The sequence below is a fragment of the Rhinatrema bivittatum genome, chromosome 3 (assembly GCF_901001135.1).
Source record: "Rhinatrema bivittatum chromosome 3, aRhiBiv1.1, whole genome shotgun sequence".
In the NCBI taxonomy this organism is placed as follows: Eukaryota; Metazoa; Chordata; class Amphibia; order Gymnophiona; family Rhinatrematidae; genus Rhinatrema; species Rhinatrema bivittatum.
The window spans coordinates 570,251,635-570,277,185 of NC_042617.1; the positions used below are offsets into that span (position 1 = coordinate 570,251,635).

General features: G+C 43.8%; 1 protein-coding gene across 4 annotated transcripts in view; it reads left to right on the forward strand.

The window, feature by feature from the left end:
* AKAP12 (A-kinase anchoring protein 12) overlaps positions 1–25,551 on the forward strand; it is a 263,937-nt gene that overhangs the window by 227,244 nt on the left and 11,142 nt on the right. For 3 of the 4 annotated variants that reach the window (XM_029596550.1, XM_029596549.1, XM_029596551.1), the window contains one exon: positions 18,889–24,236. In XM_029596550.1, coding sequence (XP_029452410.1) covers positions 18,889–24,230 — 5,342 coding nt within the window. In that variant the 3' untranslated portion in view covers positions 24,231–24,236. Of the gene's footprint in view, positions 1–7,100; positions 7,369–18,888; positions 24,237–25,551 lie in introns of those variants that run through there. The other variant, XM_029596552.1, reaches the window with a different exon arrangement.

Sequence of the window (25,551 nt, forward strand, 5' to 3'; positions counted from 1 at the left end):
GGGAGGCAAGGTTCCTGTCTCAGTTCTGGTGGGATGGAGTTCCACAAGGTAGGTCCTGCTGTAGAGAAAGCCCTGTCTCTGAGTGTCATATGGTGAAAGGTTTTTGCAGGAGGCACCTGTAATGAGTCTCTGTAGGACTCTCTGATAGGTCTGATGGAGGTATGTTTTTTAAATGGGATTTGGAGGTTAAGCGGAGAGAGTTGATGGAATGCTTTGTAGATGGTAGTAATGGACTTATATAAGATTCTGTAGTGCACTGGCAGCCAATGTAAGTCTTTGAGAATCGGAGATATGTGGTCTCTTCTTCTTGTGTTTGTCAAAATTCTGGCCGCCGTGTTCTGCACCATCTGAAGAGGTTTAGTATGAGAAGACGGGAGACCTAATAGAATAGAATTGCAATAATCTAACTTAGAGAAGATTATCGATTGCAAAACTGTTCTGTAATCGTGGAAATGGAAAAGTGGTTTGATTCTTTTTAAGACATGTAATTTATAAAAGCAGTCCTTTGTGGTTTGATTAATAAAAGATTTTAGATTTAGCCGATTGTCAATAATGGCTCCTAGGTCTCTTACATGTGAAGTTTGAAAGCCGGTTGGTGGATTTGAGGTGAGGTTGCTGTTTTCGGGGGAGATTATGAGGAGTTCGGTTTTTGCGGAATTTAAGATAAGATTTAGACTGGAGAGGAGCTTGCACGTGTTTAAGAGCCAGTGCTGGTGTCTCTTCGTGCTGGGAGCAGAGCCCGGGTGCCGGCCTGGACCTGAACACCAGGCAGCGGTGACCTTTCCGGGGCACACCTGATCCGCTCTGACGGCCTCACCAGATGAGAAACACTGCTGTACACTGTGTACATCCAAACAGTTGTCTACCCGTCTAGAACGTTACTCAATAACTATGCATTAAAATAAGTTACTAAGGAGACCTATTTTGCCAGCAGTACCTTGGGTCAGTAAGTTTTCATTGGTTTATAACGTTTTTGATGGAAACGTTTTATGCTCCTGTGAGAGATTAACTATTAAAGTCATAGCACTAATACCCATTTTGATAATTCGGTTGACAGTTAAAGCAAAATCCTCAAGACTTCCCTTCTCCCCACTTTTTTTTTTTATGTTGTTGTTTTATTTCATTCCTGAGAGGACTTTGGTGGCTGGAGATCTTCTGGCATCACCGCAATGGATGAGAGAGAGAAGAGCAGTCCTATCCCCGGGTGACATTTTGTGTTGCCGTGATCAGAAATTGATGAGGTTTTATTTGAGATTTCGTCCCATCTATTTTTGGTAGTTTTGGATTGTGATTGGCAGGGATTTATTTAAGGCTCCCGTGGCCTTTGCACTCTTGAGTTTGTTTTATTGTAATGCGGCACACGTGGTTTCTTAGCCCTAAATCCTGTCGGTGGAGTTCGAGATCGGTATTCCAAATTGTGATTTTCTTGCCCGATTCCTGAAATTCTTTATTTCAAGTTCTCAGAGAATCATGCTAAGCCCTTCTGCATTTTTTCCCTGTGCAATAGCTGTAGGGTATGTAAGCAAAGTGAGTTTTAATTAGTAACACGGGCAGCTGGGAGCAGGGAGACCATTATCACAAGTGTTACTCGTTCACACAAAAAAAAAAAAAAGGACTTCCAGCCCCTGCTGGCACAGTGCAAAGTTACTGGCTGTCCTGGCTGATTGGGTCCTGGGAAGGATCAGGCACTGGCTCTTGGAAGGGTTTTCATATGTTGGTGAAGCCACAAAAAAAAAAAAAGCCCTTTTTTCCTTTGACAAAATGACTAGAAAAGGAACGAAATAATATCGGGTTCCTGGCTATATACGTAGAAGTTTTTGATGCAACTCCAACACTGCTCTGTGCTTCAACGGCAAGAGGTAACGGGGAATTGGATTCAGACGGTAACCGACATTTATAGCCTGGGAAACTGATAAGCATGGGGGGTAACCTTCACGGCACAATAGATGCTACCATAAGCTTGCTGGGCGGACTGGATGGACCATTTGGTCCTTTTCATCTGTCTTTTCTATGTTTCTATGGGGTTTTTATTTTCCTAAATTGAGAGAAAGGAGATGTTTAAAAACAAAAGGGTACTTCCTTTTAGGACTTAAGAACCAGACCTAGAGAGAGAGCAATAAAGTCAACAAAATGGCAAATTTTAAGAATCTGGTAGTCTTTTGATTGTGAAATTTTTCAATAGAAAATTAATCTGTTAAAAGTTTTGATGTTCCTGTTTTATTGGAAGGCCCATGTGCACTAATGTAATCACCGTAGCACACCAGGCCCTTGCAGAGTGCCTCAGTAGGTCAAGAGTGCAGATACCTCCAGATGAATACTTTGAAAATACCTGGAGGAGAGAGAGAGAGAGAGACTGTTCTTAGAGATTTTTGTATGGCATGGGTGAAGTGGTCCTGTGTGATTCGTTGGACCAATGTAGATAACTTATCCTTGGTGTAAACCACAATATAGTTATCACTTGTAGAAGAAGTGCTATCAGACACCAGAGTACACGGAATTGAGATAGTATCCCCGTTTTGGTTTTTCTTTGATAATGTAACCTTGGCCAGTAACTCTAATTGAGTCTGCTCATAGTATCGTCAGTTGTGTAAAGCCAAGCACCAGCTCAGATGTAAGAATGGGGCAGTGGCGAGCCTGTGCTGGTGTTAGGAGTTAAGAGTGCTGAAGTACTAGGAATTGTGGTTTGCAGCTGCCAGAAATCTTATATATCTCAGAGAGCATGCAGTAGGCACACAGGAACACTAAGTTTCTTGTGTGTAAGCTGACTTCTTAGTATGATTTCACTTTGTATTTCTCAGTTTTTGTTTTTAAGTTCATAGTTTTGACTCCAGCAGTACTTTTTTTTTGCGTGAACAGTAAGAATTGCTCGGACAGCTCAGCAGTGTAGATGGGATAACGAGATGAGGATTTGACAATCCCCACTTTTATGAGGAATGGGAATGGAATGTGAAAGGTCTCCGATCGGTGGCAGGATCTTGATCCTGGGCTTTTGCCCCCCCCCAAGGGCGGCACTTCTCACACCAGTCTGCCTGCGATGCAGCATCTGCACCCAGGTGTATGCATGTGCACTGCTGAGTGAATGCAATTCAAAAGGCCGCCAGTCCAGAGAGACAGCGGCGCAATCATCAAGATACCGACCTAGGCTTGGACTGCAAAATGCAGACTCCGCTTTCTTAAGGGGAAAAAAAAAAAAAATCCTCGGGCAAGCTCACAGATTGCATTCTTTCCTTTTGTCGAGTCGCCAGTCGGTTGGGTCATTCTGTGGAAATGCCTATTAAAATCAGCTTCCTGGGCTTGGGGGAAGGGAAGAGCGTGCATTGTGTTTGTCAGAATAGATCTGACATCATCGCTAAGGGATGTGTGTGTGTCCTTGGGGTACAAGTTTGAGCACGCCAATACAAAGCCACTATTTCATGTCCCTGATGCTTTACCTTCTCGCGGTACTAATCTAATCTGGCTCAGATTGCACAGTGGGGGGTGATGAACCATGCCAGAAAGTGTACAGTGCTGTGCCTGGTTAATCAGAGCACTCATGGAGATTTTTAACCTTTATTTCTGTGGCCTGCAATTGACTCGCATTCCCTTGGGACCTGGGTGATGTCATGAATTTGGCAGGCAGCTCTGATGCATGTCCCCTTCTGCTTGCCTTTTTGGTTTGAACGGTTTATTTCTTGGTGATTGGGCGTGGCATGAACTGGTACACAGCCCTTGGATTACTGATCTGAGTCCGAGTTGTACGAGGCAGATCTGCAGGGCAATTGTTGAAACTTTTTTTTTTTTTTTTGGTTTTTAAATTCTGGACCCATTTCAAAACCTTTGATACAACAATGAGATATAAATGAAAACTGTTTAAATTACCATTCTAATGAGTGTGTTGTTCACTGAATTCAAGCATACAGCTTTTCTGCTGATAGAGAAACCTAGAAATGACAGCAGAAAAGGACCAAATGGTCCACCCAGCCTGCCCAGTAAGCTTATATTAATATCTGCTGTGCCTGTAGGTTACCCCATGCTTCTCAGTTTCCCACTCCGTAAAAGACAGGGCCCTCGTTGATTGCTGTTGAATCCAATTCCTCGTTATGCCTTGCTGTTGAAGCAGAAAGCAATATTTGAGTTGCATCAACAGTATCAAGGTTTATTGGTTAAGGGTAGTAACCACCACATTAACAAGAGCCCCCCCATACCTGTTTCCCCACACTGTAGGGCCTTTGTTGGTTGCTCTATGAATCCAATTTCCCATTTCCCTGTGCCATTGAAGCAGAGAGCAATGATGGAGTTGCATTAATAGTATCAAGGCTTATTGGTTAAGGGTAGTAACCACCACATTAACAAGAGCCCCCCCATACCTGTTTCCCCACACTGTAGGGCCTTTGTTGGTTGCTCTATGAATCCAATTTCCCATTTCCCTGTGCCATTGAAGCAGAGAGCAATGATGGAGTTGCATTAATAGTATCAAGGTTTATTGGTTAAGGGTAGTAACCACCACATTAACAAGAGCTCCCCCATACCTGTTTCCCCACACTGTAGGGCCTTTGTTGGTTGCTCTATGAATCCAATCTTCCATTTCCCTGTGCCATTGAAGCAGAGGGCAGTGATGGAGTTGCATCAACAGTATCAAGGCTTATTGGTTAAGGGTAACAACTGCCACACCAGCAAGTTACCCCCATGCACTCTTCATTTCCATCCTTTAGGGATTCACAATATTTATCTCACGCCCTTTTGAATTCTTTCATGTTTTGGTCTTCACCACCTCCTCCGGAAGGGCATTCCAGGCATCCGCTACCTTCTCCGTGAAGAAATATTTTCTGACTTTGGTTCTGAGATGTTCTCCCTGGAGTTTCTTTTTGCGACTCCTAGTTCTACTGATTTCTTTCCAACGGAAAAGATTTGATCATTAAAACCTTTCATTTATCAGAAGGACTGCGTCATATCACCCGTACCTCCTATCTTCCAGGGTATACACATTCATATCCTTCATTCTCTCCCCATAGGTTTTCTGATACTGATCCCACGCCATTTTGGTAGCTCTTCTTTGGATCGCCTCCATCCTGTCTCTATCCCTTTTGAGATAAGGGCTCCATAACTGAACACAAGGACCTGTACAAGGGCATCACCACCCCCATTTTCTTACTGGTTATTCCTCTCTCTATGTAGCCAAGCATTCTTCTGGCTTTAGCTATTGCCCTGCCACATTACTCTGCCATCTTCAGATCGCCAGAGACTATCATCCCAAGATCCTGCTCTTGGTCCGTGCACATCAGCCTTTCCCCCCCATCATATAAAGCTCTTTTGGATTACCGCATCTCAGATGCATGACTCTGTATTTCTTGGCATTTAATCTCAGCTGCCGAATCTTCGACCACTCTTCCAGCCTTTGTAGATCACTTTTCATTCTCTCTACGCCTTCAGGTGTGTCCGCTCTGCTGCAGATCTTGGTATCATCTGCAAAAAATATAAACTTTACCTTCTATCCCTTCCGCAATGTCACTCACAAAAATATTGAACATAACCGGTCCCCATACCAATCCCTGTGGCACTCCGCTTAATGCCGCTCTCTCTTCAAAGTAGGTTCCATTTGCCAATACACGCTGTCTCCTATCAGTCAAGGAGTTTGTATTCCATGCCACCACCTTGGCGCTCATTCCAAAGCTTCTCATTTTGTTCACAAGCCTCCTCTGTGGGACGGAATCAAAACCTTTGCTGAAATCCATGTAGATGACATCAAGTCCTCTTCCTCAATCCAATTCTTTAGTCACCCAATCAAAAAAAAGCAATCAGATGTGTCTGACAGGACCTTCCTCTGTCGAATCTATGCTGCCTCGGGTCCAGCAACTTATTGGATTGTAAATAGTTCAGTAAGCTTTCTTTCATCAGTATATGTGCTTCATGGACTGACCAGTAGGTGTTGCTGTTGTGGAACGGCAGGGATTCCCAACCTCAGACTGAAGTGTAGTTGCTTCTATCTTTGCTTACCTGCTAGCTGGAGAAGCAGAAAACTTATCAGGCTGATGCAATACGGGGGCGTTAAACTCTGGCGCTCTTTATTGAATGTCCGTTTTCCTAATGCCCGCCCATCCACCTCCCCCTGGCACACGATGCGATAGGGAAATTAGCTGCTGTGTTAAAAAGGAGGCACTAGGGAAAATTGTGCGTCCCTAGTGCCTTCGCAGCACTTTCAGCCACCTCTCCCGGGCACCCGGGAGAGGTGGCTGAAAGTGCGGTTTATGAAAACGGATGCTCAACATGAGCGTCCATTTTCTCCTACTTCCGGCACAATATACACTGCCTGGACCTTGTATGTTGTCTGTGTATATTGTGCACCCTGAAAATGTCTTTTCCCAGGTCAAGCCTTTTTTTTTTTTTTTTTTGTTCTCTGTGATTCCTCCTACCTAGTATCGTGACGGTACTTTGTAGGAGGAACCACACAAAGCTTTTTGGGTTTTTTTTGTTGATCTCTTAAAGTGTGGAATGATTTAACGTGAACCCGGGACTGGCATAACATTTTCCATGTTAAACAGGGCATGTTGAGTGCGCGGTCATATTTTGCATCCCTGGGTAATGGCTAATAGCCTCATCTACATGTGAGGAGCGCTATTAGCTAGGCGCTTGATTGGACACGCATTTTGGTCGCGCTGATCCCGTTGTTGCATCGGGCGTTGGAGTTAACCGGTGCGCTGGCCCGAGTGCCCGATATTGTATCGGCCTTTATGTATGAACAGAGTCCATATTTCCCACATGGCGGTGCTGCCACTGGATCAACTCTTCCTGCCCTCCTATTTCAAATGTAGAAGACGTGAATGCTCTTGCTAGCTGCTCCCCCTAGTTCCACAATCCACAGTTTGCCCTCCGTCTAAGGTTATAGGGAACTATGTGCCAGTTTCCCAATTAATAGCTGGCTAGTTGGAAATCTTCAGTGTTCATTGCTCCACTGGGCATTGCTTTGGCTTCATTTTGCTAGGGATACGTAATCTCTGTAGTTGGCTCCTCTGAGGCCTGAGAACAGCAGTGCTAGTAAATTATTTTTAGATCATTCTGTCATTGGCAGCCGAAATGAACAGAATGAGACTTCCCTGTTTCATTCTCTTGATTTCATTTCCAAAGAGAGATCCCTGCCTTCATTTTTGAAAGCTTCTCTCGCCGAACCAACTCCCATTCTGAGGGACCTAAGTGCGTCTGGGATGTTTCTCTGCCGAGATTCATCAGAATCCGCATGGAAGTGAGAGAGGAGGGGTACGTGCAGAGCATGGGGAGAGCGCCAAGGCTGAAGACTGGAAAATGAAAGATGTATTCCAAAAAGTGCAGAATATAACAAAAAATGAATACCCTAGGACAAAACAGAAAGGAAACCGAGGAATTGCACACAGCCAGGTAGGTAGGTTTGGGGTATTTTTTGGCAGGAGATTTAATCTTCCTCTTTCGGCAATACTCGTAGCATTGCCATGTCCCCAGTGGAGGTAGGGTGACAGCAGGGGTAGGGAACCGCGCACAGCCTCACACCAATCAGACTTTCAGACCATCCCTCGTGAACATGTATGAGGTTCATTTGCATGCAGATTGCCTCAGTTGTGTGCACATCTGGCTCATGCATATTCATCAGGGATATTCTAACAACCTGACCGGTGTGTGGCCCTCAAGGACTGGAGGTTCCTCACTCCTGTTACGTAGGTTCTCAGTCTCGGTGAAAAAGACAAGAAGGGATTGTTCTCAGCTCGTGATTTAGACTCAGGATCGCCAACGGTGTAAATAATCTATAGAAATGATTTTTGTATTTCAAGACTGCCTTCCCAGTTAAGCTTAAAGTGGTTTACAACATTTTTTCAGGTATAAATTCCTGACCCAAAGAGCTTACAGTTTAAGTTAGTGCCTGAGGCAATGAGAGATAATGTGAGTTGCCAAAGGTCACAAGGAGTGACTTGAGAGAAGTGGGATTTGAATCCCAGAGGTATAACCAGTAGGGCCACTCTTTGACCTTTAAAAATTAGTTTCAACATGTCTCCAGTGCTTTGGGCTCAGACTCTGTGAAGCTGCATTACCCCTGAGTCAGGGATGACGGTGCATAAAGGCCCGGATATTAAAAAAGTTACGCCCGTAAATCCCAGGGATCTATGCGTGTGACCATCCTTACGTGCTCTGGGCCTATTTTAAAAGGCCCGGTCAGGCGCGTAAATCCCCGGAACGCGTGTATGTCCCGGGGCATCGGGGAGTGGGTGGGGGCTAGAGGCCCCTCCGCACGGTGACCATTTGCCGCTGTGCCGGGAGATCGCGAGCTGGCAGGGTGCTGGCGCACTACCTGAGCCCGCCTCCAGGCAGGTGCAACAGTTAAATGAAATTTGGGGGGGGTTAGGTTAGGGTTAGGGGGCGGGAAGGCTAGGGGAAGGGGTACGAGGGAAGGCTGCGGGCGTCGGCACACGCAAGTTGCACAATTGTGCACCCCCTTGCGCGCGCCGACCCCCGATTTTACAACATACGCGCAACTTTATAAAATCTACCCCTAAGGTTTGAATCTTACCATAGCAAGTTGAACTGTGTGTAAAATGCAGATCAGTAAAATGAAAAGTTAGGTAATCAGTAAAAATGTGGCAGTAAAAAAAAAGTCATGTTTTGGGAATCCTAACCCACGCTGTACAGCTGGATCTTAAGCAAAAGACCTGTTCCGCGCACGCCACCAGAAAATTCATAGCGGCTTGGCATGCACGCTGGGACCTCTTACAGTGGAGCTCATCTGCACCTAAATATTGCCTTGAGTGATCCTCCTCCTGTTGCGCTATAAAGGCACCAAGGTTTTGGCACTAGAAAAGGGGAATGTAATTTGCTGGTAAAGAGCGTTGTCACACTGCCATCTGCTGTTTTTTTTTGTTGTTTTTTTCCCTAAGTGCTCCTGAGTAATTGGATTGCCGAGCGATGGACTGGTTTAACCGCACAGCTGGGGACAGAAACCAGAACTAATGCTTCCGCCCTGGTGTTTTTTCCCTTGCTTTGCGTTGATTACGTGCACATCCGCAGATGTGGAAAGTCGGTCAAAACGTTTTACAGGCAGGGTTTTGGGGTCCTTTTTTTTTTTTTTTTTTTTTTGGGAAATATTTTCTGACATCCAAAAAATGGCACGTCTCCCAATTTGTTTAGGCTTCTTAATTATATGTAATCTTATTTATGCAAATCCAAAATCGCATCCCTCCTTTTAAAGGGAAAAAAAATATTCATTTTTGGAGGTCTGCCAATTTCATCCTCATTTTTGGAGGTTTTATGAACAAGTTCCCTTTTCAGGTAAGTTTCCCTCTAATATTCTGTAACATATCTGGTAACCTTGCTAAGTGTTTTCCATTTCCCATTAAGCAGAGAGCACTAATCCACTTAGCTGAAGTTGGAATGAGATGGTGGTAACACACCTTGCTGTAAACTGAGTCCCCCTTGGCTTAAAAACCTATAAAGTTTTTTTGTTTTTTCTTCTGTTCAGTGCTGCTTTGGAGATCACTCTCTACTGCACATGGATGCCTCCTCCATCCCGCTGGAGAAATGTTAAAGCCGGGCGACTGGAAAAGTGTGAATTGCAGCACAGTAAAGCAGTTCTGGGAGGGCACGGTTTTTATTTTTTCTGGGGTTGTTTTTTTTTTTTTTGAAGGAGTAGAAGGATGGACGAGCTATGCTTTAAAAGAAGTCCATTTAGCATGGACACTAAAAGGTGAATTTTAAAAGCCTGATGTGTGCCAAATTGGGGGATGCGTGAATATGTTGGGCTCGCGCGCCAAGCGGATTTCAAAAGCTGCCTGGATACGGCCGTGCATGCCGCCTCGCGCACACCTCGGAACGTCTCAGAAAGGGGCGGGGTGTGGGCATGTTCCGGGCGGGGCACTTTCAGGACTTTCACCTAAAATTTGCCTGTAAATACTTACGCGATCCGCTGCGGGTCACGGCCCCCTGCCACGTACCTTTTACTTCTGCTGTGGATGACATGCAAGCAAAAATAAATAAATAACACGCCGTTTCAGAGGGGTGTTAGGGTCTGGGGTAATTGGGGGGTGGGGTGGTCCCAAAAATCAAAGAGGTAGCCATTAGGAAAACAAAAGAAATAGATGCCTTGGTCCTTTTTCAAATGTTTATTAAAGTAGAGACGTAATTATAAAGCAATGCTCGACTCGGGCCGATTCGCAGCTTTCACAGCCGCTGCCTCAGGGGCTTAAACAATCATGGGTCTCGAGTTAATTTTTGATTGGTGTGGAAACATCAAAAGATCAAATTTCTAATAACGAGTGATGCGAAATGATGATGAATCTTGCTTCATGCAGTCCAGTGTTCAGTCTCTACCATTAAATCGCCTGCCTGGACCCGCAGACGGGTCCGACCCCCGCAGGAGCGGTAACAATTAAATGATAATAGGTAGACTTCATGAATACCTGTTCAGTGAAGTGGCAAAGTGCCAGGCGGGTCGGACAAACAGCTGGGGGGAGTAGAAACAAAACACACAAAAAAAGCTAAAAACAAAAAATATGTTGATTAAAGCAAAGAATAAAATCGGGAGCTACAAAGTGGGACAGCCACAGAGTGGTTGCCCTAAAGATAGCGACCGCACAAGACTGCGCATCAGGGGGCTCCCTTGAACAACGGTGGTTGGGGATTTTTGACACAAGGGGACGAGGTTGGTAGCTGTGTAGTGAATACCGTTGCTAGTAATAGCAGTGGCTATTCTCTGTCAACTTAATTAATAGCAGGTAATGGACTTCTCCTCCAAGAACTTATCCAATCCTTTTTTAAACCCAGCTACACTAACTGCACTAACCACATCCTCTGGCAACAGATTCCAGAGTTTAATTGTGCGTTGAGTGAAAAAGAACTTTCTCCGATTAGTTTTAAATGTGCCATTTTGTGGATGATACCAACAAGATCTACAACATAATGGACATGTCTGAAGGAGTGCAGACTAGGGAGAATGAAAAGTGATTTAAAGAAGCTTGGAGAGTGGTTGGCAGTATGGCAGCTGGGATTCAGTGCAAAGACGTGCAGTCATGCCTTTGGGGTGCAGTAATCCAAAAGGGACTGTATGAGATGGGAAAATACTAATGTGCACGGACTGGAGAGGGACCTTGGGGTGATAGTGTCTGGCGATCGGAAGGCAGCAAAATGATGTGATAAGGGGATGCTGGGCTGCATGGAACCAGCGGGAAAAAGGAGGTGATGCCTTTCTACAGGTCATTGATGAGACCTCACCTGGAGTACTGTGTTCAGTTCTGGAGACCGTATCTCAAAAAGGATAAGGACAGGATGGAAGCAGTCGCATCAGAAACCATATTAGATGAGACAGAGAGACCTGAATATGCACACCCTGGAGGATAGGAAGTACAGGGGGAGGGATGATGCAGGTTTTCAAATACCTGAAAGGTATTAATGATGCACAAACATTTTCTGCTGGAAAGGAAATGGCAGACCCGGGCATCATGATAACGAAACTCCAGAGGAGATGTCCCAGAACCAACATCGGGAAATGTTTCTGCACAGAGAGGGCGGAAGGTGCATGGCTTGCCCTCCCGGGAGAGGTGGTAAAAGACGAGAACGCTGATGGAATTCAGAAGGGCATGGGTTAAAAACCGCGGATCTCTATAAACTAGAGGATGGAAACGGGGAAAAAATGGGGTAGCCCGTGTTAACTTTTCAGGTTTAACACTTCTGCATGGGGGTAACCTGCACAGAGTGGAAGTCCTTACCAAAAGCAATTTGCTGGGCAAACTGGATGGACTGTTTGATCTTTATCAGCCGTCATTTACTATATTAACTTGAAGCTACAAACAGCTGATTTATTTTTCTCTGAATGCTCTTCTTTGCTGTCAGGGATTTTTTTTTTTTTTTTTAACCAGATAATTTCCTCCTGCTCCTTTGTGTTTCCAGCTCAGTAGAGCTGCAATTCTGGTACCATTAGTCTCTATTTGCATGTACCCAGGGATTTCCCCCCCTATGTTTTAGGGATCTTTATTATTAGCTCTTGTTTTATTTTGCCTGAGAATTTCAATGTTTGTACAAAAAGAAATCAGTGGAAAAAAAGACTTTTCCTTGATTTTTCTCTGTGTGTTCTCTGTCATTTTTCCACTTTACCTTTTTTTTTATAACATTGAAATTTCCGGGCAAAACAAAATAAAAACGAAAGCCCCTACCTATTTTATATCCCCTCTCCCAACGTACCCAGTCTGGTCATTGGCCAGGGGCCATGCATTAGGACTTCCTTTTGGAACCCTGCGACGATGGGCATGGGATCCAGCCACTAGGTGTCACCCTTGAGCAACGAGCTTGACTTTCCTTCTCCTCCAGCCAAGAGGCTGTGAAAGCTGCTCTGCAGAAGCCCTCACCCCAGCCAATGGGGAATGGAAGATCCGACTCCTCCATGATGGAACGGTGGCCCTTCTGCATGGCATTACAGGGCATTACTCCTGAGGGATTGTTTTCTGCAGTAATTCCCAAAGCATACAATGGCATGTTCTAGTATCGGCGCCAGGATATGGGAGTTATCTTTTTGAGTGGAACAAAACATCCACTGGCATGGTATGCACCTGCCTTTGTAGTGCTTAGTCCCATCTCTGGCTCTTGTTTCTTTACCAGCTCCTGTGCTTTCTATCTCCTGAAAAAACAGGAGGGTGCATGTTGGTAGAGGAGTCCTTACGTGAGTGACATCTGCTCCCTTCCACTTTCTGTTCTCCCATCCCTTCCTTTCTCTGTATCCTGCACTTGGGCTTTGTGGACTGTGCTCCACCAGTACCTTCTCTGTAGGGTGACCATATAGCTCCATGGACAAGTCAGTCCAGTCCTGGTTTTACCCCATTGCATTCATAGAAATGTAGTGCTGATTTCTCAATTGAGTCCCATAAGAAAAGCAGAACTATGTCTCGTTGCATGCATTGGGGTAAACCAGGAGCTGGTTCAGTTTTGTTTTTTTCCATAGACAAGGAGCTATTTGGTCACTCTACATGCAAAGGTAAATTGTAAAACCGATTTGTTTATTGCCACCATATAGCATGGTGTCCATTTAACATTTTTTTTACCATGTGCATGCTAAAAAAGAAATGTTAGTGCAAGTTTTAGTGCATAGACCCCCCCCCCTTAAAGGAATGGCTGTCCGTTGAATCCCTTCAGTTTTGGGCTGGGCAGTATGAACCAGCGGAGACTGGTGGAAGGGAGTTCTGAGCTGGAAACATCTTATGATAAATTACAAGCCCACACATTCCAGTAAGGCCAGCACTCGATAGTTTCAAGGTTGCAGTCTCTCTGCAGAGAAAGTTGGATTTAAAGAAAACCGGAGAAGAAACTCACTGCCTTCTTAGTCCATTGCTGGGGCTGCAGAGAATTTCCTGGTCGGCCGTGTGGTTTCCAGGCCTGCCTCGCACTTGGGACTGTGGCTGTGAGAGATACTGGAACTGGTTTTCTGCCTGCGGGCATCAGGACGTGAGGACTATTAGCCAGCGGTTCCTTCGGGAGCAGGTTTGTTAATGCTTTCTGGATAAAGTGCTACAGTGGGGCATGGAAGAAAGAGAGAAAGGAGTTAATGTTCAGAATGAGGTCATCCCTCGCTGTGTTAATAAGAAAATAATTAAACCTAATACTGTGTAATTTTTTTTTAATTACTGTCAGGTCTATCCTGTAAAGTGCGGCCGCGTTTACCCTGCTCCTATGCCGCGTTTTACTCACTTTCCGGCCGCGTTATCCCTTCCTGCGATCCCGAATCCACTTTAACCTACTCCTAACGCGTCCTAAAATCCCCGGCCAACCCCTTCCGCACGCGGTATGTATATTGCATGCAAACGAGCGAATTAGCTATTCCCTAGCATCCCGTAACCCGCGCCCCGATTATCGCTATCTTTCCCTGCCGTTTTGTCGCGCGTTTAACCTGCTAACTTACCGCCTACCCTGACCCTGCGGTAGAGGCAGGGGTAAGGGTAGGTGACAAGCTTTCCCCCAGCCCTCGCTCACCTGCCCCGGCCGCGATCATGGGTGCCGGTTTCCGGGGCAGCCCCAGTCCTCTCCCCTCCTCCCGAAGCAAAAAAAAAAAAAGCGAAAAAAAACGTAAAAGTAAGTCGCTTCGCCGCTGTCACTTCTCCCCTCCTCCCGGAGCAGGGCGCGAAAAGCAGGGTCAGGGTAGGCGGTAAGTTAGCAGGTTAAACGCGCGACAAAACAGCAGGGAAAGATAGCGATAATCAGGGCGCGGGTTACACACACACACACACGCCCTGGCTCCGCCGCTCTGGCAATCTTCCAGTTGCCTGCCGGTGCAATATTTTTGGCATGATGAGCTCGCACTGCCTGTACGTCCCATTTGGGCACTCAAGCCAGCGAAGGTGCCTTGAGCGCCCAAATTGGAAGTACAGGTGTGCGTTCATGCATCTTCGCCGGTGGGGGCTGCTGGAAGCCGCCTTGCGGAGAGCGCCCGATCCGCCCCGGGCTGCTGAAGCGGGAGAAGGAATGCTGAAAGAGAAAGTGAAGGGACATTTGTGAGTCAATGTCCCTGTCAGAGCGGGGCCCGTACGGGAGACCGGCACCCATGGACGCGGCCAGGGCAGGTGAGCGGGGGCTGGGGGAAAGTTTGCCTGTGAAATTTCATGTGCAAACTTTACCGCCTACACTCTAACGCAGGGGTAAGGGTAGGCGGTAATTTAGCAGGTTAAAGACGCGGCTAAACTGCAGGTTAAAAAGGCGATAGTCGGGGCGCATGTTACTGTATGAGAGGGAATAGCTAATCGGAGCGTTTACATATCATATACATGCCACGGGCAGAAAGGGTTACCCGTTGATTTAAAGAAGCGGTAAGGATGGGTTAAAAGGGATAGTGAATCGCGGGTTGGACTTACGCGGCCAAATTGCGGGTACAAAGCGGGTTAGAAACAGGGTAATCGCGGCCGCGCTTTACTGTATTGGCCTGTCTGTTAGGTCTTCTCTAGTCCTCCTCACTTGAGGCTCCAGGATGCATCCAGGGCTGTACTGGTTCAGGCAGATAGGCCCTTGCAGCCCCTTATAGCCTCTGCCGGGGTTGTATTCCTCAGTGCATGATGCTGCAGCAGGCAGACACTCCAGCACTGCCGCGTATGAGGGAACACACCAGTGCCAGTGGCTCCGGCATGGCTCACATGAATGCGGCTGAGAGAAAGAGAGCGACACCAGCGAGAAGTCGTGAGTAGACAATTGCAGAGTGAGGAGAGCCCTGCGCATGTATTCTTCCTGCTTCTGCCATAGCAACCAGTATTGGCTTTGGAGCTATGGCAATTTGACTTGAAATCCGGAGAATTCCCAGGTATGGCGTACAGCCATGGGTAAAACTCTGCATTCTGCTGAATGCACCTTATTGCATCGGCCAAGCTTCTATGTTAGTAGTCTTTGTTAATAAACTGCAATGATCCTTCGAGAGGTCCATCAAGCGCAGCATTCTGTTTCCAACAGTGGCCAATCCAGGCCATAAGAACTTGGCAAGTTCCCAAAAACTAAGTCTATCCCATGATACTGTTCCTAGTAATAGCAGTGGCTATTTTCTAAGTCAACTTAATTAATAGCAGGTAATGGACTTCTCCTCCAAGAACTTATCCAATCCTTTTTTAAACACAGCTACACTAACTGCACTAACCACATCCTCTGGCAACAAATTCCAGAGTTTAATTGTACGTTGAGTGAAAAAGAACTTTCTCCGATTAGTTTCAAATGTGCCACATGCTAACTTCATGAAGTTCCCCCTAGTCTTTCTACTATCCGAAAGAGTAAATAACCGAGTCACATCTACCCGTTCTAGACCTCTCATGATTTTAAACACCTCTATCATATCCCCCCTCAGTCGTCTCTTCTCCAAGCTGAACAGTCCTAACCTCTTTAGTCTTTCCTCATTGGGAAGCTGTTCCATCTCCTTTATCATTTTGGTCACCTTTCTCTGTACCTTCTCCATCGCAACTATATCTTTTTTGAGATGTGGCAACCAGCATTGTACACAGAATTCAAGGTGCGGTCTTACCATGGAGCGATACAGAGGCATTATGACATTTTCCGTTTTATTCACCATTCCCTTTCTAATAATTCCCAACATTCTGTTTGCTTTTTTGACTGCCGCAGCACACTGAACCGACGATTTCAATGTGTTATCCACCATGTTGCCTAGATCTCTTTCTTGGGTTGTAGCACCTAATATGGAACCTAGCATTGTGTAACTATAGCATGGGTTATTTTCCCTATATGCATCACCTTGCACTTATCCACAAGTTCTTCCTGCAATTTATCACAATCTGCTTGTGATTTAATTACTCTGAATAATTTTGTATCATCTGCAAATCTGATTACCTCACTCGTCGTATTCATTTCCAGATCATTTATAAATATATTGAAAAGTATGGGTCCCAATTCAGATCCCTGAGGCACCCCACTCCCTTCCACTGAGAAAATTGTCCATTTAATCCTACTCTCTGTTTCCTGTCTTTTAGCCAGTTTGTAATCCATGAAAGGACATCGCCGCCTATCCCATGACTTTACTTTTCCTAGAAGCCTCTCAATAGGAACTTGTCAAACGCCTTCTGAAAATCCAAATACATTATATCTACCGGTTCACCTTTATCTACATGTTTATTAACTCCTTCAAAAAAGTGAAGCAGATTTATGAGACAAGACTTGCCTTGGGTTAACCATGCCTTGCTATATGTTCTGTGATTTTGATATTTAGAACACTTTCCACTATTTTCCTGGCACTGAAGTCAGGCTAACTGGTCTGTAATTTTCCAGATCGCCCCTAAAGCCCTTGTTAAATATTGGGGTTACAGTAGCCACCCTCCAGTCTTCAGGTATAATGGATGATTTTAAGGATAGATTACACATTTTTACTAATAGATCTGAAATTTCATTTTTTAGTTCTTCAGAACCCTGGGGTGTATACCATCCGGTCCAGGTGATTTACTACTCTTCAGTTTGTCAATCAGGCCTACCACATCTTCTAGGTTCACCGTGATTTGGGTTCAGTCCATCTGAATCATTACCCATGAAACCTTCTCCGGAATGGGTATCTCCCCAACATCCTCTTCAGTAAACTCTGAAGCAAAGCAATTGTTTAATCTTTCCGCAATGGCCTTATCTTCTCTAAGTGTCCCTTTAACTGTTGGATCCTTCTTCCAATTTTTGAATGAAGATCTTTTGGCTAAAATAGCCTCTTTCACCTCACCTTTTAACCATGCCAGTAATTGGTTTTCCTTCCTTCCACCTTTCCTAATGCATGGAATACATCTGGACTGTGCTTCTAGGATGGTATTTTTTAACGATGCCCATGCCTCTTGCACACATTTTACCTTTGTAGTTGCTCCTTTCAGATTTTTTCTAACTATTTTTCTCATTTTATCAAAGTTTTCCTTTTGAAAGTTTAGCACGAGAGCTGTGGATTTGCTTACTGTCCCCCTTCCAGTCATTACTTCAAATTTGATCATATTATGATCACTATTGCCAAGCGACCCCACCACCGTACCTCTCTCATGAAATCCTGTGCTCCACTGAGAATTATATCTAAAATTGCTCCCTCTCTCGTTGGTTCCTGAACCAATTGCTCCATAAAACTGTCATTTATTCCATCCAGGAACTTTATCTCTCTAGCATGTCCCGATGATACATTTACCCAGTCAATATTGGGGTAACCTCCTATTATTACTGCATTACCAATTTGATTAGCTTCCCTAATTTCTCTTAGCATTTCACTGTTCATCTCACAGTCTTGGCCAGGTGGATGGTAGTATACTCCTACCACTATAGTCTTCCCCAATACACAAGGGATTTCTACCCATAAAGATTCGATTGTGCATTTAGTCTCATGCAGGATGTTTAATCTGTTGGACTCTATGCCATCGCGGACATAAGCGCCACACTGCCTCCTGGCTGCTCCTCTTCTGTTTATTCGCTGCCTTAATGATTATTAAAAGCACAAACACACTAAATAATATTCCCCAATAGTTAACTTTGCTCCACTACTTTAAAAAAAAAAAAAATTCCCAAGCAACTCTTACTGATTCCTTAAAGCCACCAGCAAGGTGATCCTCTTCTCTCAGGGCTCCCACTGAATTGTGGGTTACTGAGCTTCTAATCCCTTTGGAGATTTACAATACAGTTAGTTGTCCTGAGTGACTCACTGCTGTTCTGATTAACAAATGTTGGTACCTAATCAAACCAAATCACACTACCTTAACACCTTTGCAAGGTGAGTAACTGAGCTGAACTTTTCAACCTTTTTACTTAGGTATACACTGCTCCTAGCTTATTTCTAGCTTCTGGCTACCTTTTTAATATACAAACACACTAAATACTGCTTATTAGTTGCCTTACTGACTGATTATTAAAAAATACAAACAGTCTAACTTCAGTTTATTCACTGCCTTACTGACTATTAAAAGCACAAACACACTAAATAATATTCCCCAATAGTCAACTTTGCCGCAATACTTTAAAAAAAATTTTTTTTTTCCCAAGCAAAGCTTACTGATTCCTTTCAGCAACCAGCAAGGTGATCCTCTTCTCTCAGTGCTCCCTTACAATCATAGGCACTGAATCCTGCCACTAGATACCCTTGAATGGAGGTCACAACCCTCCCTCCCCTCTGGTGCTGTGAACGTTGTCTTCACAGCATCCTCAGCCCAGCTGACCCAGGGGAGTGAAAGGTCCAACTCTGTGTTTGAACGGGGGACCTTCCATGTAGCAATGCACAGCACTTGCCACCTTAGCAACCAAGCCAGCTAACGTTTGGTTTTGTGCTGTAAATTTGAATAACTACAAGAGGGTAATGTCAATATGAGATTCTTGCATATTAAATGTGAACTTCACTGGCATCACAATTGTCTTGTGAAAACATATTGCTTTCAAGGCTAAAAAATTTGTTATCATAGCCCCCTTTTTTCTTTTTACTTGTTACAGTTGGACAACGAGAACCTGGAAATGTGACTCCAAAAGAGGAAGCAGCTGGAAATATGGAAATTGTTCCACCTGAAGAGTCTGATAAAGGTCATATGGAAAATGGGCAGGAAGATGCTCATGAAGCCAATGAAGAGATGCCCACATTAGAAGAAAAAATGGAAGACCTGGAGCAAACAAGTGAACCCCAGTCTAATGAAGTTGGATTCAAAAAAGTCTTCAAATTTGTTGGTTTCAAATTTACCATGAAAAAAGAAAAAACAGAAAAATCTGAACCTGTGCAGTTGCTGACTGTAAAGAAAGATGAAGTGGAAGAAAATGGAACCCATGAACACGAGGACGTTGGGTCCGAAATACCAGAGGAAGCCAGGCCAACTGAAGATGTGACTGAGACTGTAGAAATAAATGATGACGCGCCTCCTTCTGGGGATAACCCACTAGAAATGTCACCTGAGAAGATAGGAGAAGCCACTACTGAGCAAGCAGATGATATTGATGTAGCAGAAGAAAAGGACCCTAACAAATCACCTGAGTCACCAACTAATCCAACAGTTAACGAAACCTCCTCATCCTTCAAAAAATTCTTCACTCAGGGATGGGCAGGATTGCGAAAAAAGACAAGTTTTAAAAAGTCTAAAGAGGAAGAGCAGCCGTTGGCTCTGAAAAATGAAAAACAAGAGCACGAAGAAAGAAAGGATGTGCCAGATGTTCCTCTAGAATCAGTTGAGGAAAGAGAAGTGGTGGCTGAGAAAGATAGACCTGCTGGTGAACAACCATTTATGCAAGAGGCTACTGAAAGTGTAGATAAAGACTTTGAAGTATCCTTAGTTGAACAATCTGAAAAAGGTTTAGAACAAGCCAAAGAATGTAATATAGTGGAAAAAACTGAAATGTCTGTTGAAGAGAAATGGAAACAGACAGAAGACTATAAAGTACCCCATGGTGCAAAAATAGAAGTGCTCACCAATGAGAAATTAGAACAGGATGAAGAATGGGCAGTATCTTTAGCTGAAAAAATTGAAATAGCTTCAGAGATATCACAAACAATGATGACTGAAACCAGTGCAGAAAAGCTAGACAAAAAAACAGAAATTCTGATCAGTACTAATGAGATTAAAGAAGAGAATCAGGTAACTGACTCTAAATTAGCTGTAGGTTTTTTGGACTTTGAGCAGTCAAGTGATATAGTTCCCAAAGTGCAGGAAGCTGATCCCACAAATGAACTACCTGAGGCCAAAGAAATGCTGCCCTCAGCAGTTGATGACCAGATCCAGCAAACAGAATCCAGTCCTGAAGATATATCTGTCCACAGAACCCCAGAAGGTATTGCCAATGAAGCTGATTTGTTGCTCTCACAAGAGAAAATCAAGTTACAAGGTAGTCCCTTGAAAAAGCTTTTTACAGGTAGTGGCTTGAAAAGGCTTTCAGGAAAGAAACACAAAGGAAAGAAAGAAGATGATTCAAAGGCAGAAGAGATGGCAGAACTCTTGCCTCCATCATCTGAACTCTCTGAAGGTCAAATGGCAGATAAAAGAGATAGTTCACCCTCTTCCCCTGAAGAGTCCACAGAAGTATCTTCTGTGGAGAAAGTCATAGTAGATGCAGCACAAATCACTGAAACTGAAGGTGAAGGAACCACTTCTGATGGAGAGAAGAAAAAGGATGGTATAACAACATGGGCATCATTTAAAAAGTTGGTTACACCTAAAAAACGTGTTAAGAGGCCTTCTGAAAGTGACAAAGAAGATGATCCTGAAAAACCAAAAAGTGCTACCATGTCTTCTACTGACAGTGGTGCCTCTGTTGAAAATCAGGAAGAAAACAAAGTAAATGGCGAGGAACAGAAGCTTGACAAAAGTACAGAAGAAACAAAGCGCAAAGTTGATAGCTCTGTCTCTTGGGAAGCTTTAATCTGTGTTGGGTCCTCCAAAAAAAGAGGAAAGAAATTGTCAGAGTCTGATGAGGAGGAAGCACAGAAACCATTAGACGAAAATCAGAAAACAGATGATGAAGCAATAAGAAGCAAAGAAACAGAAATAGAAGCTACTCTTGCTAGTGTCCAAGAAATCAATCAAGGACAAGGAGGTATGTCACCAGAACAGGCCGGAAGTCCTTCCGAAGGAGAAGGTGTTTCCACCTGGGAATCATTTAAACGATTAGTGACGCCAAGAAAGAAGTCAAAAACCAAAATGGAAGAAAAAGCTGAAGAATCTGCTGCAGTTCTGAATGCAGAACATTCTACGTCAGATGGTGAGCCTGGTAAAGAAGAATCCTGGGTATCATTTAAAAAACTAATCCCCGGGCGCAAGAAGAAAAAGTCAGATGGAAAACAAGAATATGCCTCTGCTGAAAGAGTTGTTCAGGAGGCTGCAGGGGCAGAAGCTGCCGAAGAAGACTCTGATGTTCCAGCTGTGGTTCCTTTGTCAGAGTATGACGCGGCTGAGAGAGAAAAGCTTGAGACTTTGCTGGCGACAGAAACCGTGGCAATAAATAAAGAAATTGTGGCACAAAAGCGTGCAGCAAAAGAAGATATTGAGGAACCCAGTGAAGGATTGATGCATGCAGTTACAGTGACTCTAGTGGAAGGAGCAAGAGCGATCACTAGCATTGAAGAGAGATCCCCATCATGGATAAGTGCCACAGTATCAGAGACCATTGAACAAGCAAATGAGTGTGAGGAAATACAACAGGCTAGGCATCCAATAGAAACGAAAGTCATTGTGGAAGAAACTGTTGTTGTTACTAAAACCATTCCACAGACCACACCAGAACTAAGTGAAGACACAATTATTAGTGAGACAGAGATAACGTTTGAAGCAGTAACAGCACTGGAAGAGGCAACAGAAGTTTCCTGTGCTGAAGAGACAACAGAAATGGTTTCAGCTGTTTCACAGTTAAGTGAATCACCTGGCACCACTGAAGAAGCTACACCTGTTCCAGAAGAAGAAGAGAGTCAGAAAAGTTTAGAAGAGCTGAAGAAACAAACACAGGAGGTTCTTCAGGAAGTGGCAGAAAAAGTCAGACTTTCAGAAGAAGCACATATGGAAACTGAAATGAAAGATGAAAAAGGCGACGTGAAAATCATAGTACAAAGACCAATCTTCTCTGAAGGCTCTAAGCAGAAAGAACCAGAAGAAGCTGAGATTAAGCAAGTAGAAAGTTCATGTAGAAACATTCAAGGCATAGAGGAAGTTGAAGAAAGCACCTCTGAAGGCGAGTCAAAGACAATTGTTGAGGCACACTGTCTGACCAAGAAATATGTTATGAAGGCTGTAAATTATGAGGTTGATCATGAAGGTATGATCCTATGTGAAAAGCAGAAAGAAATACATGAAGAGGCAATTAAACATCAAGTTGTAGGAGAAGAAAAAGAAGAAATATTCAAAGTAGAAAAGAAACCAGATTTAGGAGAAAAGAAATTGCATAGCAGTGGTACAATAATGGCAACTATCGTGCTACAGCCTGAAGTAAAAACTGATATTGCGACAAGTAGGCAGTATCAGGAAATTGCAGAAGAACAGGAAAATCCTGAGGTAAATGAGGTGAGACAGTGGGAAACTACAGATGTTGGTGCAGTAGTAGGTTCTGAAAGTGTCAGTGTAGTATACAAAGCAAAAACAGAGTTTACCAAAGAGCTTGGTGAATTGGCAGAATCAGTGACTAGTCCGACATCAAAACCTGGAGAGGAAACCAAAGAGAGAGCATCTGTGAAAATCAAGACAATTCAAGAGCAAGTGTCATATGTATATTCCATAGAAGATGGTATCACAGAGACATTTCAAGAAAAAACTTGTCAGCAACAACAGAAAACAGCAGAAGAGCTTGAACCCTTAGTGCCAGGATTGGAACTAGCCCAAAAAGGTGCTGTCATGCCAGAAGCAGAATTCAAAGAAAACAAATGTGAAGGAGCATCAGCAGTGGGACAGAGTGTTTTTCCCGTTAAAGAAGGAAAGACTGAAGAGGGACTGCATCGTGATCCAGAAGAGCAAACGCCCCATTTAGATGTTCAGCAGGAAGATGGATCGGGGCCTGGACCAAAAGAACAAGTTATTAGAAAGTATGAAATACATACTAAGAATTTGTGTGAATTTGAAATAAGTGAATTTAAAGGGGATGTCTATTCAGTACCAGAGCAGGAAGAAATTACAAATAGGAACGAGGAAGCAGTCACATTTATACCTAAAATTGAAAGCTCTGCGGCGCGGAGGGCATCTATTCCAGTGACAGCAGCTGCAGTTGAAGAGCAGGTTGTAGCAGAAACTGTAGCCCTTATGCAGTCATGTGCTGAAAGCGTTAAAACTGTAGATGTAGATGAAGACTTTACTGTTGTCCAAGCAGACGATCAAATTGTGGACAGTGAAGAACCTGCGATAGAGTCAATGTCCCAGACAGCTGCTGCAATAGTTGATGCAGCAATTGAGGCTGTAGCAAACAATTTAGTTGATATTGGGCTTGATAATACTATGTTCTCACAGAAGTATAGGGAAGAATCTGCAGAGAAAGCTGTTGATATACAAGAACGAGAACACAAACGAGCAGAGCTAGAACGGCAGCAAGATGATTCCAGTTTTACTGTCATACAGAAGGTTGATCAGACTGCTGCTGAAGAAATGGCAGAAACAGTGGAAGAGATAATGCACATTGAGAGGTCCAATGCATCACATGAAGGTAAAACAGCCATTGCTCAAGTCCCAGAAGTTTCAAGTTTAGTGGAATTTCGGGAAACCCTACAAACTAATGAGCAGGGTTTTGTCAAACAGGCAAAAGAAACATCAATGGGTAAAGAAGTCCATCAACTAACTACACTAGAACAAATTGTTAGAGAGAAAATCTCAGGGGAACAAGTTTCTGTTTTACAAACTAAAGATGAGGCAATTTCAGAAGAATCTATGCCACGGGTGCAGCGAGATGGACAGGCGCATGCAGGAGTAATACCACCAACCAAACAAGCAGATGATGCACCAAAAAGAGAGCAAGACGTAGAGGTAGAGCTTCTACAACAGGAAGCAAAACCTAAACTAGCTCCAGAATCTGAGGTAGAAGCACAAACAAAAGAAGCGACAAATGGGAGCCTGGCTGAGAGAACTGTGGTGGGCACAAGTGTCTCAGAAGAGAAATCAAGGGAGTTCCAAGATACAGTTGAAGAGAATGCAAAGGTTACGGACGCTGACCGGACTGTGGAAACCCAAGAAGAACAGTTAGTTCAGCAAGTATTGAAAGAAAGGAAGAAAGTACTGAGCCAGACAGCAGAGGAAGTGAAGATGGATGTTTTACAGGAAGTGCATAGTCAAGAAGATGCATCTCGTGAGAGGACAAAACAACAAGCTGAGTCTACGGAATCCTGAGACTTTGTGAGTGATTCTAAATTTCCTTACATTTATATATTAGGTTCAGAATGGTTTTATCTTTATTAAAGTAGAATTTTGAATGCATTTCCTAATAGATTAAAAAATGTAATTTAATTTTTTTGCAGGCTTGCTCAAATTTGTGAATAAGAAATCAGGAGCCCTATGACTTGTTTCCATGGTTATACAGTACATTTTTAATGAGTTAAGAATAATCTAGTCTGTTACAGTTCCTCCTATTAGATCACCATCTCATCAGCAATATTAATTTGAGTTTTAAGATGTTAATCAACCGTACCTGCACACGGATAATCCAAGTGTTGAAAGTGGATCTATCGATTTTTCTGTAAGCATAATATTCAGTAAGAATCAGCAGGATAAAACTGAAACTTTATTACAAACAATACTTCTATAAATAGAGAATTTCTCGGTGTTCTTTGACTCAAAACTTTAACAGGTGATTAGAATTAGGAGAGGGGAGAGAGGTCTGTCTTCAGCTCAAGTGGTTTTCCCCTTTGCATCCTCCACTTCAGCAGCACATACTCCAGTCTCCATGGACCCCAATCTGCTCAGGTTTTCAGGATACCCCTAATGAATATGCATGAGATAGATTTGCATGCACACTGCTTCGATTGAATGCAGATCTATCTCATGCACATTCATTGGGGATATCCTGAAAACACAAGTGGATTGGTGTCCGCATGGACTGCAGGTTGCCTACCCCTGATTCCCTCCCCCTCACTCTTCCTATCGACGGTGCTCTTTCTTTCCTTTTCAACTCTCATCCCTGGTACCCTCTCAAAATACAACCTCACCTCAACTCCCACCACTCCCTCTTTCAAATATGCGTAAAAGCACACACGAAATTGCTTCCACACAACCCCCAGGATATTTTTCAAAAGCATGGATACTTCTGAAATTTACCCCATAGTGATCAGAGCACAAGAAAAGCCACAGTGCCAAGTTACTCCTTCTACCCTTACTAACCCAGTGGGAGAATCACACCCAGAGAGTCACATTCTTTAGCCAGAGCAGGGAGGGCAAGCTAAATATCCTGGCCCCTTGGCTTAGAAGGCTAGCCTTAGCCGGGAAAATGTTCCTGGCAAAACTAAACGAAAAGCAAGCTCTTGGAAATTCATTTACTAAATCCTCTCTTAGTTGAATACCTTGGATCCAATTAATTCTAAATCAGGAAATCTAGTTTTATGGATGATCCTGCAAATATAACTCAAAAACCTTTGGTCCTATCATTACTTTATAAATTATCACTAAAATATCTTCAGTTTGTGCATTTATTTCATAAATGGCAAACAATTGGGTA